We start from the raw sequence: 20,329 nt of genomic DNA, 5'->3' as shown, positions 1-20,329 counted from the left end.
CATTCTGATTTTCAAAGCATGCAAACATAAAGGATTAAAACCTTTAGCTAATATTAGAGCCCTGTGAATATTTTGAGCCTTTCCCTCACTGCTGCCATTGTGGGACTGATAAAACATCCCCATTGGGGGCTAGGTAGCCATTTCAGCAGCAGATTTTCCCCAAATTCGAGGTGTGCATTTCTCAGCATTTCACTAAGGAAACAGGGAGCAAGATGGAACCAGGTAAGGCCAGGCTGTGGATCAAAGTGCATCATGGAGATGAGGCAAACCAAAGAATTCCATGCTGACTGCCACCCCCATCTAACCTGGCAGGAGCAGCTTAGGAAATTGGAGGAAAATGCTAAACCGCTTCCTCCACACACCTAAACTCAAGCACAGCTTCTTTAAAAATCTGAAGAATTTTAAAAATCCTACACTGCTGGAGGTCTGACCTGCAGAGACACTTGAAAAGGACAGGCTCCCCAGAAGCAGCAGAGAACAGTCAGCAGTCCCCTCCAGGGACCCCCTGCACCCACCAGGCTGTTAGGGTTCTTCTGCTGCTCCCTGGGTACTTGTCTTCTCACTAATTAGCCCAAATCACACCACTTCACAAATTAAAACCCAAAAAGCATTTGATCTTCATGTTCCATTGCTACTGAAGGTGATCATCGTCTCCTCAAACCACCAAGCCCTCATCAATAAGTATAAAGGGCAAAGACAAGAGGAAAGTCGAGAGGGGAACAACACAACAGCCCACACTCCAAACATCTGCATGCCATTTCCCAGTGGTGCTCACTAAATCCCAATGCTTTTGCTCTGCCCAGAAACACAGGCTGGGCTGGGTATTTCTACCAGAGTGACTCTGGGGACAGGAAGCTGCTGAATGCCAGGGCGGCTCCCAGCGCTGATTCACTCCAGCTTTCTGTGTTTAACTCTGCTTCCTGGGAGAAAGAAAACACACTGTAGCCTCGAACTCCTCCAAGTCCTTGGCTAAAGCCCAGTGCAATACATTCCTTTCCAGGAGTGGCAGATCACAGCAGGGACAGAAAGGCTACTTCTGATCAGTCACGACATTTGTCTTTGTCCTGCCCTTGCCAAATCTGCCCCGGTAAATGGGAACTCTGCACTTTGGGAAGAGGTGGAGTGAGTATTGCCTTGGTCCGTGCTCCTTATGCCACTAAATTATATTTCATGACCAACCATGAAGGATTTTTCACAGTTCTTTTCTTTTTTCAACTATTTTTAATAAATTTTCTACTGCAATCCTTACTACCCAGTGTTTTGCTACACATAACTGTAACTTTGTAAGATTGTTCAGACACCTGTTTTTGTCAGCAGAAGTGTTTGCAAAAAAGACTTTCAGAAGTATTAACAAACTAATATTTTTCAGTGATGTGCAAATGAATAGGAATCAATATGAAGACTTTGGGAAAAAAAACTCTCTCCAAGGGCAGAGTTCAGGTTACTGAGGTGCTTGTCAGTGATCATTTTTCCACTTGCAGCATCTAGATCTCCAGGGGATAACATAACTCCAAGAAATCCACATAAAGCTCCTGCTTCCCTGATAGCTGTTAAAATTCTTTTCCTGGTACAACAGTAAATCCTAATCCAGACTGTCTTTATCTGCTTCTCATCCCGTTGGGCAGAAGTAAGGATGAGCCTTAAGGCATTGTCTGTCAGATAAAAACTGGACCACAGGAAAAGCTGAGAGGGATAAATCCTGGAACAGATGCATAAATGAGCAATAGCTAAGCCACATGAAATATAATGAAGTGCAGACTTGCAGGCTTTGGAGATGGAAAAGACCTCTTAGGTCATCTGAACCCAGGTTCTGCCAGTTCAGGATTGGCCCCGAGAGTGATGTGCTGAACTTTAAGGAAAAACCAGGCTGCCAAAAGCCATGTCAAACCCATTACACTTGTTCCAGGAGAGAAATGAAAATCCCCAAACATCATGAACAGGCTTCAAGTCATGGAGTGCCAGGAAAACTTGATTGTGTCCCCATCTCCCTCCCAAACCTTGGTGAGAAGCCAAGTCCAGAGTGTCAGGACACTGTACACCACCTGGATAGCACTGGGAATGGGGACTGTTCACCACCTGGACAGCATTGGGAATGCAATTATGGATTGTACAGCACCTGGATAGCACTGGGAATGCAATTAGGGATTGGAGACCAGTGGGGAACTGAGGGTATCTTGGTGGAAAAAATGTCATCTGAAAACTGGGAAAGCATTTCTTTTTCTGAAGGATCCAGCTCATAAATGATCATCTAATTTCATGGGAGCAAAGTTGTTTTTATAACCCTAGCAAGTCACAAATTAAGGGTTTTTTAAAGTGTCCTAGTCTAACCTATTCAGAAAGCGACATTTAGAATTTATCTTTGTGCAGACAATCAATACTGTGTTGTACACAGCATTCATGGACCAGTTACAAGGCTTAACCATGGCTGTGGCTTGAGCTGCCATTGAAACATCTGCAGAAAGGCCAGATGTTTGATCAGGAGTGATGTGTGTGTAACAACACGGGAATGTACTGGGGGAATACACTCCCTCCATGTTGTACACACCTGGTCTCCTGTATGGCATAGGGTGGGATTTTTTGGGATTGTCCGTGCAAGACCACGAGTTTGACTCCATGATCCTTGTGGGTCCCTTCTAATTCAGGATATTCCATTATTCCTGGCTCTATAGCTGTGATGCATTAGCCAGCTTGCAAACACAGGTGAAGGTTTGCTGTGCCTTAGTAATAAACACCTCTTAGGGATTTTGGATCATTACCCAACTTCGAAAGCAATTCCCATGTTTTCTGCTCAAGCTCACACACACTGCACCAAAAACCTCACCTAACTGTGTTCCCAGCACAGCAAGAAGCACGGCTGTGTTGATTCATTCCTTGGGGTACTGAAGCCAAGCACCTTTCATGAGTGACTTGCATTTTCCCGCAGTTGTTCCAGCATTTCTGGGTGGGTGACACTGTCCCAGGCTGAGCCCTTCCCGCACTCACGATGGTTGGAATGTCCCATGCAGTCCCATCCCGCACTCACCGTGGTTGGAATGTCCCCCACAGTCCCATCGCGCACTCACCGTGGTTGGAATGTCCCCCACAGTCCCATCCCGCACTCACCGTGGTTGGAATGCCGCACGCAGTCCCCCAGCACGGCGCTGAAGCGTCTCTGTGCCCCTGGCTCTGGGAAGCAGTAGTAGCTGTGCCGGGAGAAGGGCTGCCACAGGTACACCGGGAACTCCTTCGGGAGCGGAACGAAGGCTGCAGCTGCCTCCTCACTTGAGCCTGCACAAAAACACCTCTGCTTGAGAGCTGCAGATTTCCTCGGGGCTTGCTCTGTGCCAGACCTTTGCCAGCAGGTTTATGTCCTTCCCAGTCCAGGTGATTGGGCACAGAGGGCAGGGGGACACGGCTGGGATGGGCACACTCTGCTGGCATCAACCACTCTCTGTGTTACACCACAGCAACTTGCTGACGACCTCTTGCTTTGTATTCAAGGTGGCAAAAATCTAGTTTTGGCAAATTTCAAAGAAACTATTTCACTGGATTGCAGCTGCCAGGAAAACGGTTTTCATGGCAGGTAAGTAAATTAGTGGGGAGCTCTGGTCTGTTCCACATAAAGACCATTTAGGAGTATATGGACTTTCTTATAGAAATAAACTGCATTAAATAACCCGTGTTGGAACAGCAGTGCTTTCCCTGGTTCCAGGACTTCCACACACAACTGCCCTTAAGACTGTCACTTCGAGCCCTTGCAGGTGATGTAAACAAAGCACCAAGTACCTCCAGCTCCATGCCCCCCCATGTCCCTGCACACAGGGGATGCTGGACAGCACATTTAGGGATCACCAAACCCAATCTGGAGTCACTGACATGTACTGAGATTGCAGACACAAGAGATTTACCTTGGAGGGTCTTCAGCACCACACAGATGGGGAGTAGGGACATAAAGATGAAGTGATGCCCTTTTTGAAGGGAGACCCATGGGAAGCCCACGAGCACCCTTGGGGTGCTCCACATCACTCAATCCCAACTGCTGCAGAGCGGTGGTGACACAGGACAGCTCCAAGTCCCTCTGACCACCCTGTCCCTTGGGAAAGGGTGTGAGAGGACACCTAACTTTTCAATCCTAAGGATTTAAAGGACTCAAAAAATAAATACTTGTCTTCAAGTTGCTCTTATCCCTTTTGTTATATGGCATCCCATTCTCCAAATCTGACTCTGCAATGTGAGCCCTGCTTCCGTAAAGCCTGAATTTTCTCCATCTAGGTGGAGTGGGGGCAGGCAGGACCACAGCAGTTTCCCGGCCCAGAAACAACAAACTCAGAAGCAGACACCTTCCTGCCCTCTCTGTGGGACTTATTATCAGCTGTGAGTCAACACAGACAGCTGGCATCTAAAAATGGAAACAAATAAACCAGGAATATTAACAAAGCTCGGGAACAATGGTGCTGTGGTTCCTGCCCTGCTTCTGCACAGCTTCCAGCAGCTTTGTGCTGGTATGCTGGGAAGAAAGGGAGCCAGCGTTTCTCTGAGTGTTGGCTTACAGCATCTGCTTTGTTCATTGACTCTGGAGCTGTGCTTGAACTTGGGGAAAGGGCTGTGGGCATCTTCTGCTACCCCATTTTAAATTGGAGCCTGAAAGCCTTCCCAGAACAGAGTGGGGAACAGAGCTTGGGCTTTGGCAGTTCAGCTTTGAGCAGGACTCACCAACAGGGTCTGGAAAATGTTTATCAGACAGCAAATTGTAATCTTCTTCTGAAGTCAGGACTTTGCCTCCTGCAGGAAGAATGTGGTATTTAGGGCTGGCTCCCTTCTGGTAGGCCTGGAAAATCAACAGAGAGGAAGTATTGTCAAATAGAGATTTAAGGAGAGAGAAAACATATAATACACAACTCACTGACAAAGCCAGGAGTTGACTCCATTATCCTTGTGGGTCCCTTCCAATTCAGGATATTCAATGATTTTAATGCATGGTGATATTGCCCAAAGGGAGAATCTTTTTGTCAGGATGAATTTTGGAAATGTTCCCTAGGCATGTCATACCTAAAACATGGTTAAATGTAAAAAACATGTTTGAAAATATCCTCTCAGTGCTCATCTGCTGTGGTAAGGAGTCAGGGATTGAAGAGAGGGGAAAAGGATGGGATTTTCTCCTGAGCCAAATTTGCTGGATTTGTCAGCCAGGATTAGTTTGACTACGGCAGCTTCCAGGCAAAAACCTCCACTGTAGTCAGCCTGGAGCCACCCAAACTCTGCTACTTCATATGCAACTGCAGGAGCACAGGGATGTATTACAGGGATGTACAGATGAGAAGTGTTCTGGGACAGGCACAGGAAGGTTCATGTGCTGTTAAAAGGATTTGTTAGTTCTTGCTGACATATCTGGCCAAGGCAGGGCACTTGGCTGCACCCTCAGCCATCCCTGTGGGGCTTCCACTGGAGCCACCCTGACGAGGACAAGGTTTCAGCTCCTGTTGCTGAAGGCAAGGCAGCAGCAGCAGCACATCCACTTGCTATTGGTTTATCTGGGAGTGTACAAGCAGATCTGCAGAAGCAGCACTCACCTCTTTGGTCTCAAAGCAATCCACAGTGTAGTCATTTCTGATCACGACGTATCTGTCCTTCCACTTCTTCAGGTCCTCAGCGAAGTGCAGCAGCTCTGCCTCGTACAGAACTGTCCCAGCTTCCCCCTTGGGCTACAGGGACAATTGGTGACATTTGAGACTCCTCCTCTGCACCACTGACCATATTGAAGCTTTTATTTGTACATTTCCGTAATGCTGCTCTGAGGGCTCTTGAGCCTTCAAATGCAATTTGGAGTCATAAACATCTCTGATTTCAGAAGGTTCTACAGACACAAGCAAATTCTTGTAGCCGAGGTGAGGAGGCAGCAGAAGAGCTCTGTCTTCCAAAACTGCCAGATTTCTGAGACAGAGATTTATTTACCTTTCAGCTCACATGCTAAATGCAAGATCAGAGAATCCTACAGTGGTTTGGCTTGGCAGAGACCTTAAAGATCATCTAGTTCCAACCTCTGCAGGATGACTTGAAGTTCACCACCTCCCATTTTCCACTACATAATGTAAATATGTCATTGATGTGAAAACTAGGGTTTTATTATAATATAGTAAATTGTTTCCCATTTCTTTGTAACACTTTTGCATCTGTGCTGTATGCACCTTTCTGAAAAGACACAGATCTCCTAATATCCCACCTCACTGCTTTACCTACTCATTTCAAGAGGGTTGGAAATCCATGATTTCCAGTATGTTCAGAACATTTACATTTTTATCTTCTTAATCTTGAAGACTGGTTCTCTGCATTTTCCTCTGAGACTTTTGTCGCTCTTTTTGTCTCCCCTCTAATAAAAAACAGCTTTCCATAGTTCACTTCGCAGAGGGAACTATTGCCATCTTCTTTAGAGAACCCTGAGCCATGGATGAGAGGATTAATTGTTTCCTACATAATCTCTTCCCTGAAAGTATGATCTCTGTCCCTAGATTTTGCAGAACCTTGCAACCAGCAAGAAGGAATCAGTTTTGTCCAAATGTCCAACTCTTTGTACCAGAAACTCATGTCACGGTTCTCCTCATGTCACAATAAACAACTAAACAAGACCAAAATAAAGATGAATTTTCAAAAATAAAACTTCAAACCTGCACCCAGATGCAGCTTTTCCATCCCAAACCAAAATGACCCAAATCCAACATCTGCACATGCAAAGTGCTGTGCAGGTTCAGACTCCTACCCTGGTTTTCAGGAAGTGGGACTGGGAGTGGCGGTGCTGCTCCAGCTCCTCCTGCACATGCCTGCAGAAAGCCACGGTGTACTGGCGGCGGTAATGGGGGCTGAAGTTCTTGATGGTGGCCTCTGTCTTCCCTGAGGTGAAACAGAGATTTAAATGTATTTCATGTACATGGCTTCACAACCTGTAACACAGAACCAAGGCACTTTTCACCAGCTACCCGAATTCTTCTCTTTTGAGAAGAGGCAGTTTCAGGGTCACCCAACAGTGACCTTCCAGTACCTGAAGGGAGCCCACAAGAAAGATGGAGAGAGACTCTGGACAGGGGTTGGAGTGACAGGACGAGGGGGAATGGCTTCCCACTGACAGAGGGTGGGTTTAGATGGGATATTGAGAAGGAGCTCTTCCTTGTGAAGGTGGTGAGGCCATGGCACAGGTTGGCACAGAGAACCTGTGGCTGCCCCTGGATCCCTGGAAGTGTCCAAGGCCAGGCTGGGTTGGGGCTTGGAGCAACCTGGGATAGTGGAAGGTGTCCCTACCCATGGCAGGGAGTGGAATTGGAGGGGCTTTAAGGTTTATCTAACCCAAACCATTCCATGATTCCATGAGAAAGAACTCCTGAGGGTACCAAGAGCCACTCCTGCACAGATCAGGAAACCCTTGGAGATGCATTCATAGAGAATTTGTCCAGAAAAACATTGGGTTTGGGACTTTTTTCTTTCCTAAGAGCAAGCAAAGAATTCCCCAGATCCATTTCTCTAAGGAAAGATGCTCTCTACCTCTCTTTGGGACACACTGCCCCAGAGCCAAGGGTGATCAAGGGGTGAAAGGGTTTTCAGAGAGAACCACTGGCACTGGCTAATGTTCAGCCATAGGAGACAATTTTATCACTTACTGAGATTCTAAAGCTGACTCAAAGCTCTACGTAAGATTTTTCTAGGCTTGGGCACTACAGTCTCGTCTTTGTTTTAATGTAAACATATCCTCAGTCACGCTGCAATAAACACTAATCTGGTATTGTCTCACTGTGATCAAGATCTCATGGGCAGCAGCAACAGCAAAAAACACACTGAGGTCTCGCTTCTAAGAATCTTAAAACAATTTACAAGCAATTAACTCATTAATCCCTACCAAAGAAATAATGGTGCTTTGCAGACGGGGAAGTGAAGCTAAAATTAAAGACATGTGCATATATGTGACTGAAAGAGTCTGTAGCAATGCAAAAACTAGAACCTGGCCTATGATCTAGAGAGCATCCCAAACATCCTGGGTACTGGAGAGATCCCTTTCTTCTTGGAATTAGGGAACTCCATGCTAAAGGACTTTTTCTGAGCATGCAACAGAGAAATTTCACATCTCAAGCAACTTTGATGCTTTCAAAATTTCATTTTGTTCTGCTTGGGGTGGGGGGGGGAACATGTTTTCTGTATGAGAAAAAAAAATGTAATTCCTGAACTAAGACTTTTTAATGCCTTTATATGGACTCCTAGACCAGGACTGTCAAACAGCATTCCTGAAATGGAATTCATGGAAGTGTTCAAGGCCAGGGGCAGGGAGCAATCTGGTTTAGTGGAAGGTGTCACTGCCCGTGCCAGGGCGTGGGACTGGATGGGTTTGAAGATCCCTCCCAACCCAAACCATTGTGGGATTCTATGAATTACTTACTCCCTAATTTCCTAACACGGAGGTGCATGAGAAGACAAACCCACATACAAGCTCCTCTGTTTCTTAGGTGAATTTCCTGTGTGAAGCCAAATAAGACACAGCCCCCAAGTTCAGGGGCAATGCCAATGCTTCCGTTCCATAACCCACCTTTCATTCCAGCCACTCCCGTGTGACCAGCTCAGAGGGGTGAGCTGGAGCCTTCTCCTTCGTAAGCACCAATGGGATTGCTGCCTTCCACTGAACTGGAAGCCCCTTTTGCCCTACTGCTGCTCCATTCCAATCCCACACCAGCACTGGGAGACAGACCTGATGCCCTGGAGCCCTCTCCAGGCACACGGAGGAGCTGGCTCAGCATTGGCACAGCCATCCCACTCACCTGGAGGGATGTCAGAAGTAGAGTCAATTCACCACTTATGTAAGGTTTTCCCAGAGTTACCTGTGGGACAGCACCCTGTGACAATCTGGACTCCGTATCTTCGGTTTTAAGATGGATTTTTAGAGACATACTGATTATAGGATGTGCTTGGGTATAATAGCAGGATATGGTGCTGCTAGAGCAGCATATCGCAGTCTTAGAAAAACTAGCCTGCTTTGGGCAGAGGCATAGACTTACTCTCCAAATAAGGACAAAGTTTCCCAAAACCTTCTTCGTAGCATTTTTTTCCCTCCTGGTCCTTGCCAGCAGTAGGATGTTGTTGGCCCCAGCCCCAGTGGAGTTTCCTGCTCAGGGTTTGCCCCTGTTTTGCACTGTGGCTTTTCCAGCTCGCATCATCCTCTTAATCTGTTAGAGTGGGCTCTGGGACACTGCACCTCACTTGACTACTGCCTGCATCCTGCAGTAAAAGTTTGTAGAGGAAGTGGGACAAAGAATAAAATTCTGGTGTTGGGAAAAAACTTGCAACAATCACGGGAAATACCTGCAATTTTGGCAAAGTCTTTCAATTAAGGCTAAATGGCCTCAGAAGTGTCATTTTTCACTGTCAGTACTGCTTAGATCAGCTTAAAGCACGATGACTGGAGGGAAAGAAACTCTGCAATTCACAACATATACATCAGAAATAGGACATTGATGATGTAATTTTTATGTGCAGACTATATGTATGACAAACCAAAGCATGAATCAAGAGGCAAATGCTTCTGGCTGTTTCTTCCAATCTTCACACTACTTGTTGCAAAGGAGCTTTGCATTAAAAATATTCCTCCCTCTTAAAACTAGAAGAAAAGTTTATTTAAAGAGATTGTGAGCAGCACCTCATGAGGATCTGGCCTTGCAGGGCTCAGCTGAATAGGAATTGCAGTGCTACCTGAAGGTGGGAAGAGAAGCAGACAGACCCTTGATCCATTGTTTCTCAATGGAGCTTTAAACTCTTTTGGTTTACAGAAAATAAAAATACACTATCTGAAAACAAACATGATGGAAACAGTCCTGAGTAACAGAAACTCTTCCCATGAAATGATAACATGGGGCAACTGGAGATAAAATACTCGAGGGCAGTTTGAAAATGAGTTCCCCTAATTCTTTTCCAAATTTAGTGTGGCTGGCTTAGTCAGAGCTGTTTATATGGAGCACGGCCAAAGCTCCCACTTGGCTGGTCTGGCAACAAGACAGCTCCAGCCCATATAAATGGGATGTGAATCCCAGCAGCTGGGATGTTTATGCTAGGAGAATGAGGAGTCTGATCAGCTCCAGGAGGAACCTGCATGCAACCTCCTGCTCCTCCGCTGGGCCGGGATTTGGACTCAATGATTGACCCCTGTGGGTCCCTTCCAACTTGGGATATTCTGCGATTCCATGAACCGAAATTACCAACAGGACAAGACAACTGTGATGGAGGCGGAAGGATTTCCATCAAATTAACATGGCAAGGGTCTGTTCCTCCTTTGCTGAGGGTTTATATCTTGCTCCAGAATAAACTTTGCTAATGCTTCATGAGGCACGTCCCACTCTGCAGAGCTGCCCCTGCACATGACCACAAAACTTCTGCATGAGTTATGATATCTCTTTTAAGACTAAAAACAAATGTCACTGCACTGAGAAACATCTACCTGTTGCCCCCCTGGAAATCAGTAATCACCCCCAGGTTATTTTTCCTTGCTTTTCCCCTGCCTTTGACGTTAATTGTGTCACCCATGTTGGACACTTGTGTGTAACTCCAAGTCATCAAGCCCGCAGTATGGCCTCAAATACCCAACTTTATAGTGGGGGTTTCACTGTTTTTACTGAAATAACTGACATACAGCTTTTTCAAACAAGGGCACTCTTCAGCAAGTTCTCCCAAGAAATGAATTCCTGCTGGTTTAGCCACTGGCTCCCAGAGCAGCCTATCTAGCTCACTCTGCCACATCTCCCTGTTCTCAATAACATGTTGCCACGTGGCCAGTCCAGGTGCAGGTCAGGAAAACTCAGAGAAAAAATGGTCAGAAAACAATAACTTCTTGGCTGGCATACAAGAGAGTGATTGCTCACACTCCCAGAACTTCAGCCACTTGGAAGTTAAGAATGGAAAGAGGGAAGGACTTGCCATAAAAGCTATTTCACTTAAATGTTGGTGTTTGGCAGTAAGATGCCTCTTCCAAGAGCAGGAAAATGTTCACAATCCTTCCCCTTCACAGCACAACTGCCTGCACTCAGCACCTTTTGGAAAGGATTTTCCAAATATACCCCTATCAGTGATACGGATCTCTTTGGAGGTCTGGGGGTTGATGTATGTTCTTACACCATTTAAGCCCCAGGGGACATGAATGTAAAGGAAGTAGATTATTTGCTGTATGAAAACAAATCCTGGACAAAATAAAACCTAAAAGAAATAGGTCCTGTGTGTGCTGAATGTCAGTACACCCACCACTTCAAACAAGTAAAGTAGTGAGACAGAACAGGAACAAATCACTTTGTCTTATTTCCTCTAGCAGGCCATGAGCAAAGCTGTCAGAAAACAATCTAAAATGATCAGCTGACCATACCCACAGAGTGCTTCACAAGCCAGGATGTAACCCACAACTGGGGACATGCTTTTAAATGATAAACCAGAAACCAGTTAATCTATATATACTGTGTGCCTTAATGCAAACTGAACTTTACAATTACTACTGTCTATCCATCCATCCATTATTCTATCCATAAACACAGTCTTATTCTCTTATCCCATCAAGGTAGAATCAAAATGAATTAACAAAGTAATTCCAGTGTTCAGCTCCTGGGCCGACTTCATCCCAAGTCCAAGAAAAACCTACCTCTGATTGAGGTAAACATCTGAAATTGTAGATGACATTCAGCCCTGAAAGCTGGATGTCAGTACTGGCAGCTCTGAAATGGGCTGGATGCTCAACGAGAAGAGAAGAAAGCAGCCACTCACCATAAAAACTGCTTTTCCTCAGATCACCCATTCACTGCAAACATCATTACCAGTTGTTAAATGCATCTGGTAACCAGAAAACCTGTGAAAGTGATTCTGTTTGGCATATCCTGACAGTGCCCACCACCTTCCAGTGCTCTGGGATATATTGTGGGATTTACAGTGTAGTAAGATTTACAACTGATTCCCTCTTTCCTACAGTCTCCTTCCTTGAGCAGTACTTACAATGCCACCCAGGAAGTGTTTAAGTGCTCCCAGACTTTATCTAGGAAGGCAATGTAAACTACTCTCTTTGTTGTTGAAAGCAGAACTCGTTTTGATCTTTATTTGTAGAAATATAATTTCAATTATTCTGAGTCATGACTTAACACCTGTTATGACAAAAAGGATGGCAGACACAAATCACAGGTTCTGATTTGGCTGGATCACTTCTCACAGGTTTGTTTGCACTCAGCCAAACCCAGCAGCTCTGGTGGAGCCACCCCTCTTTCCCATGCAGGAACACGTGGTTTGCACCTGGTAAAATACTGAAACCAATTATTTATCCCAGCCTCGGTTTATATTAATGGAGACTGCATTCAATAAAAACTTACAATTCTGTAACTCCAGTGGTGTGCACACACCCTGTTTGCCATGCTGGCAAATCCCTGTTAGTCACCCAAAACTCAGTGCAGAGGAGTGGGTAACACCCATGTCACCCCAGATCAGCCTCTCCTCAAGTCTCAGCATAAAGCACTCCTCAGGTGCTTAGTCCATCTTCTCTATAGGAAAAACCTGATGCTGTCTTATGAAAAAATCAGATTTTTTCCGCAAGTTTGGCAGCTGAGACTGTGGGTGTGATATTTGTGCTCCATCAGAAGCAAGGCTTTTGTTTCACAGCAAGCTAAACAAACACGTTTGTAAGTCTATCTAGAAGTGATCCATGGCAAAAGAGGTGCCAAAAATAACAGGCTTCATTCCAACTTTACAGCTGCCCTTTCAACAATTTTACCCCTATACTTTCCTCTTCCTCAAGTGCTCCACTACATGAGGCTGGATTTTACACTGAGATGGACAATTATCCCATAGATTTCCACAGGTTTACATACTTATATTGTTCCCAGGCAGCTTTGGGAGCATCTCAGACTCAGAGGGAGCAGACTTGAGCTGAGTGAGACCTCATGCACTCTACAAAAAATGCTTGATTTGTGCAGAGTAGCCAGTGATCTAACTATGGCACTTGCTGGTTTAAGTTAATTCTGAATGCTGTCTGATTCTTGAAAATGAAGAACAGCAGAGCACAGATCCTGCACAAACACAGAGTGGCTCTTGAGTCGAACTCAGAGACTCATTCCTCCAGCCAGATTTCCCTTCCCCTGCTCCCACTGCCCAATCCTTATTTATGGGACAAGGAAGATTTCACAAGTTGCTTTTGCACTTCTGTCAGGTTAAAAAATCCTAGTAATCATGAATTATATAAAGGCCAGTGTTTGTGGTTAATCAGGCTGAAACAAGCCAAGGGTTTGATTCACACTGTGTCAGATAAGCTTATCTCAAGGGCTGCTGAAATCTACCCTTTCTTGGTAATGGGGTTAGAAGCAGCAATGCTCTGTCTAGAAACAATTACTCATAGTCAGATTCAACTAGAATAAGGTCTGACAGGACTTTATTTATAAGCTTCCTTCACAGCACCAGAAGGACTTGAGATTTAATAACCAAATGAACCCAATCTAATTCCCGAGGGGGTCACATGAAACTAAACTATGATTTGTGGTAAATAAATTTGGTGAAGGCCAATGGTTATCACGTTTGGGGGTTTTTCCCAACTCCCTGAGCCACAAGTTGAGCCACTCATGGGAACACAGACACCAGGCATGTCTTGTGCAGCTTTCTCCAATCCAGATCTCAGCACCACGTTACACATCATGGGAGGTCACACAAAAATGTTTCTTGGCAACATTTAAACAGCATTCCAAAATGTAAGCCAATGCTGCATCACTCTTTAAATCAGGATGATGTATTCCCCACTTCCCTCCCTTTTGGGTGGCAGTTACCTCACTGCCCAGCCATCCACAAGACAAAATAACAAAAAGACACAGAGGCACAGATAAGAGAAATAACCATCCTTGTGACATTAGTTGAAGCTTTTTTCTGAATATATATATTTATACAGACACACACACCTTCAAAAGATTATCTCCCTGCAATGCTTGGTGAATGCTCATACAGATGTGGGAGATATTTTTACTAATTTCTTTTTTCTTAATTACTTTGCCAAATTATACCACACTACATGGCTCTATCACAAAATTACTCCAGGGAGTACATGACATTGGCCAAAGCTGTGAGTACACACACATCTTTCCATAAGGGGCTTCATTTATGCTGAGTTTTCCTTACCTTAATCATGAATTCCCTTTATTCCCTCACTGTTCCAACTCCTTTCACCATCAGCCCAGATGGACTCCTCAGAGTACCGTATTTCCCACAAAGTTATCACTTTTTAAGCACTGTAGCAGAAGGTCATTATTTCATGGCAAGATTTTATTCTGTTTCTCTTCAACAAACACGCAAACCCCACAAAACGGAGTATGAGATTGGAGCCTCTTTTCTTACCATTTTCCTCATCAATTCTAAGGTGCTTGCTTCTCTTTTGGCTCCTGTATACTCTGAAAATGAGTAATGCATGATTTGCAAAGGATTTTCAGCTAAGCCTATGTGGAAGAAGGGTAAAACCAAGACTAATCTCTAAACTAAAGAGAGGTCTCAACGCAAGGACATTAATGACCTCGCAACACAACCACGCCACTTGATTTTATCACAGGAAATAAATTCAGCCTCAGAGCCCCTTCTTGCCATTTTGAACCCCACAACACCTGGGTATATACACAGATTTTAACCCAAACAGCAAGCAGCATTCAGATTTTTGAAGCCCAAGGCCATACCCATGTCACAGTTGTGCCAGTTGGGACCATGTTCCAATTTCACCTGTTTTGCTTTGCTTCTGCCAACACCTCCTCACCTTGGTCCTCTGTAGGGCAGCAACTGTGAAAGGCCATTTTGAGGGGGACAAAGAGCCAACTCTTTGTGAAAATCAAAAATTGGTTTTATTCCTCCTCCCCCTCTTTTACAAAGGACAAAAATTTGTACTTATATATGTATATCATATTAAGCTTCCAATAAAACTATATAATACAGGAAGAGGAGTATATAATGCAATTCATATTCCAAAGAATTTCTTAATTTTTTTTACTCGACTCCCCCTTTTACATTGAGCTTGAACAGCAAAAATGGAAATATTTTTCCTTTGCAGTGCATATTTAGTCATTTGCTCAGGCTCTAACTAGTTTCATGTTATAATACAGGAATATGACTGCAGGAGAATATAAGTGTTGTCACAGCAAAACATTGGGGAGAGGATGGGAGAATTTACTTTATAAAACTTAGAAGTTCAGGTGAAGCTTATAAAATCTCTTTAATCTGTCATATATTTTGTTGTTACAAAGCTTATAAAATCTCCTTAATCTGTTATATATTTTGGTGTTACACAGCAGGGTGATACAATGGGATCACTTTCTGATGTCACACGGACTTGATTGGTCATACAGATGCTACAGCAGGAATTGTTCAAGGGTGACACAACCTGCAAGACAAAAATGTTCCCCAGCACTACACTGTGGTTAATCCTTCTAAGCCTTAGTTAGCTAAGAAAACCAGACAAACTCTCCTTGCTGGTAGTCTGTTCTCATGTTCAGAAAAATAACATAATAGCTCTGAAAAGGTTTGCTGAATCTGTAGAAATAAATTGATTTTAAAAAAGGATTGCATTCATTCCTTTTGCAAGGAATACTGTCAAACATTTAAAAAGTCTGTACTCATGCAACTGAAGGTCTCCCCTTTCACAAACCCTGCTCTACCTCTCCATGGATGGTAATGTCCCTCAGGAAATCCACATTGTTCACTGGACCTTTCACCCTGCAGGTGAGACAGGAGGAAGCGTTGGCGCCTCATCCTGTGGGAAAGGTTTCTTCACACGACTGCTAAAAAGCATCAATTAAGGTAGAATTTAGAAGACAAGTGTATAATTATTACATGAAGCTGCTCACTCAAGCCTGTCTAAGACAGTTTTTTCTGTGCTTATTACAGATGGGGAAAGGAAACTACAGCTCTTTGATGCAACAGATCAGCTTTATAATTCAAATTAGTGCAGAAACACTGGGAAGTGGTACCAGAGCATCAGCTCCCTGATCCAGGCTCCCTCAAGAAAGGGTTGGCATGAAAGGCTGGCACTGATGCTGCTGGAAAGGGAGACCTTGACCACATCTCCTCTCACTCCTCAGTGTTGGTCTGGTTCTCTCGCTCACACTTTGACTCCCCCACAGCAGCTGCTGCTGTCCCAAAGTCCCACTTCAGGATAGGTCACAGCCTTTTGCTCTCTTCCAGCTGTGAAATGTGTGCAAAAGGAACAGAATTGGCCTCTTCCCTTATGAAACCACTCCAAAAGCCCCTGCTAAATATGGTCCAGGGACAATTCGAGGGCAAGAAGCAGAGAAAATGAGGTAAATGAAAACAAAATAAATGGGAAAAGACAAACAGAAGATGGGAGATGGCCCTCTGGCTGCATGGGGCTTCTCAACATGGGACACCTGCCAGTGGCCTCCTTTCCCCTCTTTTCTCCCATTCAAAGTTGAACAAGGCCATAACCAAGATCCCAGTATTTCCAAAGCACTGTAAAAGAATAAAACAAAGTGATCTAAATATTCTGTGGTTTTTCTTTGGCAAAGCTAAAAGGACCCATTCAACTTCATTAATTGTTCCTTACTTGGCAGAGTTCATGCCTTTGATTCCTTCTAAATTAAAGCTGTGAGCTTACTAATAAAAATACACCTTCTGCTACCGAAATTTTATCCTGAAAAGAGGTCAAGTAAAAATCCACACAAGCCTTAACTTTCTGCAGCTGCAGCAGTACCGAAGATGAAGGATTACCTCTACATTCCCCAGGTTTGCTGTTCCTACCATCCACCAGTGCCAGCAACCCACATCACCAGAGGTAGAAATACTCCCAGGTGACAAGGGCATAGGTTAGGGGAATTTAAGGAAAAAGGGAAGACAAAGAACTGTGTTCAGAAAGAATTTGATGTCAATACCACAAAGGACACACATAAAGGAACACTCCTCTTATAGTCTCTCCTGTGCAAATATGGGGGTTTAAGGCCTCTTTGTTCTGGCACACTATTCAAAAGTATTTATTTTCTTTTTCAGGCTGCTATTTTTAACCATAACTCAGAGAAAGGCCAGAGCCCGACCAAGTGTCTGACTGCAGCTCCCAGACAGCCACAGTGTCACTTGCTGTGATGGGAAGCTGGTGACACACAGCTCTGCAGGTCCCAGTTGCCTTGTTTCCTCCATGGGGCTGGTCTCACCAAAGTCCACTTTTATTCATCAGCTCAGAGGGGTTCCATCCAGCCACCTGACATGCCAAGTGGTGTGCATTATTCTTCTTCCTCCTGGACCACTTTCAGTTCCTCAAACAGTCATGAAAGCATCACTGAGAGGACAACAGTTTCCCCTGGTGTTTGTTTTCTCCATTTCTAAGAGGACTTCCCAGGAAGAAGCTCCACTCAGCTATTGTCCCTCTCACTAAGCCTGTGCTTGAGGCTCCGCAGCTGCTCAGCTCTTCCACCCCAATGTTTCAATGCTTCTTCCTTCTTAAAAAAAAAAGAAAAAAAAAAAAAAAGAAGAAGAAGGAGATAAGTTGCCTCATTTCCTCTTCATTTATCTTTCTCGTTCCAAAGGGCTTGTGACAACATGACTTGAAAGGAAAAAAACAAATCAAAACCACGTTCTCCCTGTGCTGTGTTTGTAGGGTGGGACCACATGAGGTCTGGGCTCAGAAAGGCAGCTGGGCAGGTTATTATTAAGAAGAGGAAATTTATTCCTGAGAATTTATTGGGAAATGGGTCTGTGAGAGCTCTCCTGCTGGTTCACAGTGACCCTTCATGGCCCTCTTTGTACAGGCACACCAAACTGACCTCTGTGCACCACGACCTGTGGCTGCACATAACCAGAAGATGTTCAAGGGTTGGGTTTATATCCATAGTGGCAGTGCCTCAGTCAGTGCATTTAGCAGTCTGCTTTCATCTCTCTTGCCTTTGTATGACTGGTTATGGAGCTCCAGTTTTGTCTCAGCTCTTCCATCAGAGGTCTCCATGAAGTTCTCCCCATCAATCCAATCTGAGCTCCTGCCACTGTGCATGCTGACACATTCTCTCTTTCTGGAGAAGAGTGTGTTTCACTTGTCTGTATCAAAACTTGAATTCTTCATCTTCTTGTGTTTTGCAAAATGCTTTATTTATGGCACCAAGAAAAAAGCAGCCCTAAGAATGCAATGTGCAAGAGCTGCATGATAAGGGTTTGATTTGACAAATTTCTGTATATCAGATCACATTTTCACTTTGTGAATGCAGAAGTAATCACTAGTAATGTGACTTTAAGCATATTTAGCCCCTGTCTAACAACGCTCATTTTGAGTCTCATCCAAACCTGAATTCCTCCAAAGGCTGCCTGTATTTCCTCACTAGAGCTACATTTCAAGCCATATTTGCACTCTTCAAGCGTGGCTTAAAGGCAGCCTGTGGCTTTCTGAGAAACAAATACAGGGAAAACCACATAAACCCATTTTCAATCCTCATTTGGGTTGATGAGACTTCACCAGCCTGATGAGAGTAAAGATGAGCCCTGAATTTTTATGAAATATTTTCTCACTTAACAACATCCAGTGTGGCTTCAAAACACCCCAAAGAGCTCCTAAAATCCACAACAACCTTTCAGAGACTTTTCTACCTCTTGCTACTACTCCCAAAGTCCTTTGCTATACAATCAATCACCCCTTCCAAGGAGACACTACTCAGGCTGTGTGCTGCTCACGCAGCAGCAGAACTTTTCACCACCCTGAGACGCTGTTTCTCTGCTATCTGCCCTTTCAAGCATCCCTGAGCCAACCATTTCACCAACTGTTTCACCACAGGTTTTGCATAAACCCAGCAGCTTCACACAAACAGTCAGGCTCTTGATTAAGGAAAAAGCAGAGCAGTGAAAAGTGTAGTGGAACAAGAACAAGCCAGGAATTCTGGAAAGGTATATTCACAAAACCCACCAATACGATTCATGGGTTTTTTTATAATTTCCCGTGAAAAAACACAGAGACAGTGTTGGAAAAATGCATATTATGTTCTCTGCCCTACTCTGAGCTTTACTAGCAGAAGTGCACCAAACCTTCATAAACCAGTCAGTCAGGCTGAACCTTCTGGCTCCAAAGGTGTGGGCTTAAATGGAGTCAGGACTATTTCTTCACCAGTCTCAGAAATGCTGAGGTCAGGAGAACAAAACACAGGCCTCAGATTTAACATCCTGGTTTCCAATTCTGCTTGCAGGCAGATCCCTCTGAGGGACATGTGCCTTAGCCAACAGCCACAAGTCCACAGTTCAGGAGATGACAGTCTTCTTACAGCCCCTTTTGAACAAGAAATGAGGTCAGGTCCTTCTATTGTAATTATTTCCCCTTTAGAAGCACCTCTGCAACCACAAAGATACACACATTGAAAAGTCAAAGGCATTTTTCAAAATTACTTTTGCTGCCACTGGTGTGGGGCAACTCCTCCTGTTTCCAGAACAGCTGGTACCAACCACCAGTTGCCAGGTGGGTGCTCACCACCTCTGAAGCCAAACCAAAGCTCTAAATGCCAACTGACATTCTAAAAATTACAATTTTTGTTTGGGTGTATTAAAAATATCTCCTTGGTGTGCCTAAGAAGAACCTGCTGAAAGAAACACGAAAGCATGAGGTCTTATCTCATTCAAGAATGCCCAGTAGAGAGCAACACCAACAAAATCAGAGGAGATCATGCAGCCTTGACTTCCAGACTGAGCAGATGCCCTGACATGCTTTTTAAACTAATCTCTGAGGGTTCCTCTGATTTGTAAAATACTGTACCTTGAAATTGAAAGAACACACACAAATGTAGTCAAGACACACCCACGATACAGAAGTAAAACTTTCCAGAGCCAGCAAACATGGCTTGGTTTTTAAAAAAAAGTATTTAAAAGAAAATAGAAATCTCTTAAGCACATTAGATCCACTTTTTTTGCAAATCTGCTCTGGAAATCAACTTATTTTTTAAACACACACTCTGCTTTGCTTTTCTACTGTATATAAATTGCATATATTCTGATTGACATTATTCAGCCCAGAATAATTACACATCAGAGAGATGCCTAATAAGCTCATCTTTAAACTCTGAAGAACTAAAAAAAGATCTCAAGCATATTTTATGAATATAGGATAGCATCAGCTGACAAATATATGACACAATCCATTTTATTGTGGTTGCAAGCAACCACATGAATGAATGTTATGGGCTTGTCTTTGCATTATTCAGGATGATGGGGCTTCTGAAAGAAAGAAAGAGTGTGTGCTGGAATTGTATTCTGGAAGATAAAAGAAAATTAGTCACATACAAGATGGTAAAGAACACACAGAATATAAGCAAAACTGCATTTTACCAGCAATAGGCACTTCACTGGAAGATTCCATAAGGTTTTC

General features: G+C 44.1%; 1 protein-coding gene across 1 annotated transcript in view; it reads right to left on the bottom strand.

The window, feature by feature from the left end:
- The window catches only part of NIBAN1 (niban apoptosis regulator 1), a 55,778-nt gene that overhangs the window by 22,291 nt on the left and 13,158 nt on the right, over nucleotides 1-20,329 (bottom strand). The window contains exons 2-5 of the mRNA XM_066192208.1: nucleotides 6,734-6,864; nucleotides 5,550-5,681; nucleotides 4,693-4,807; nucleotides 3,103-3,267 (exon numbers count right to left, since the gene is read on the bottom strand). Coding sequence (XP_066048305.1) covers nucleotides 3,103-3,267; nucleotides 4,693-4,807; nucleotides 5,550-5,681; nucleotides 6,734-6,864 — 543 coding nt within the window. The remainder of the gene's footprint in view (nucleotides 1-3,102; nucleotides 3,268-4,692; nucleotides 4,808-5,549; nucleotides 5,682-6,733; nucleotides 6,865-20,329) is intronic.

Source organism: Chamaea fasciata, unplaced genomic scaffold (assembly GCF_029207755.1).
Source record: "Chamaea fasciata isolate MVZ Bird 193981 ecotype frontalis unplaced genomic scaffold, bChaFas1.0.hap1 SCAF_10, whole genome shotgun sequence".
Lineage (NCBI taxonomy): Eukaryota > Metazoa > Chordata > Aves > Passeriformes > Sylviidae > Chamaea > Chamaea fasciata.
This window is presented reverse-complemented; position numbering and strand designations above follow the sequence as displayed.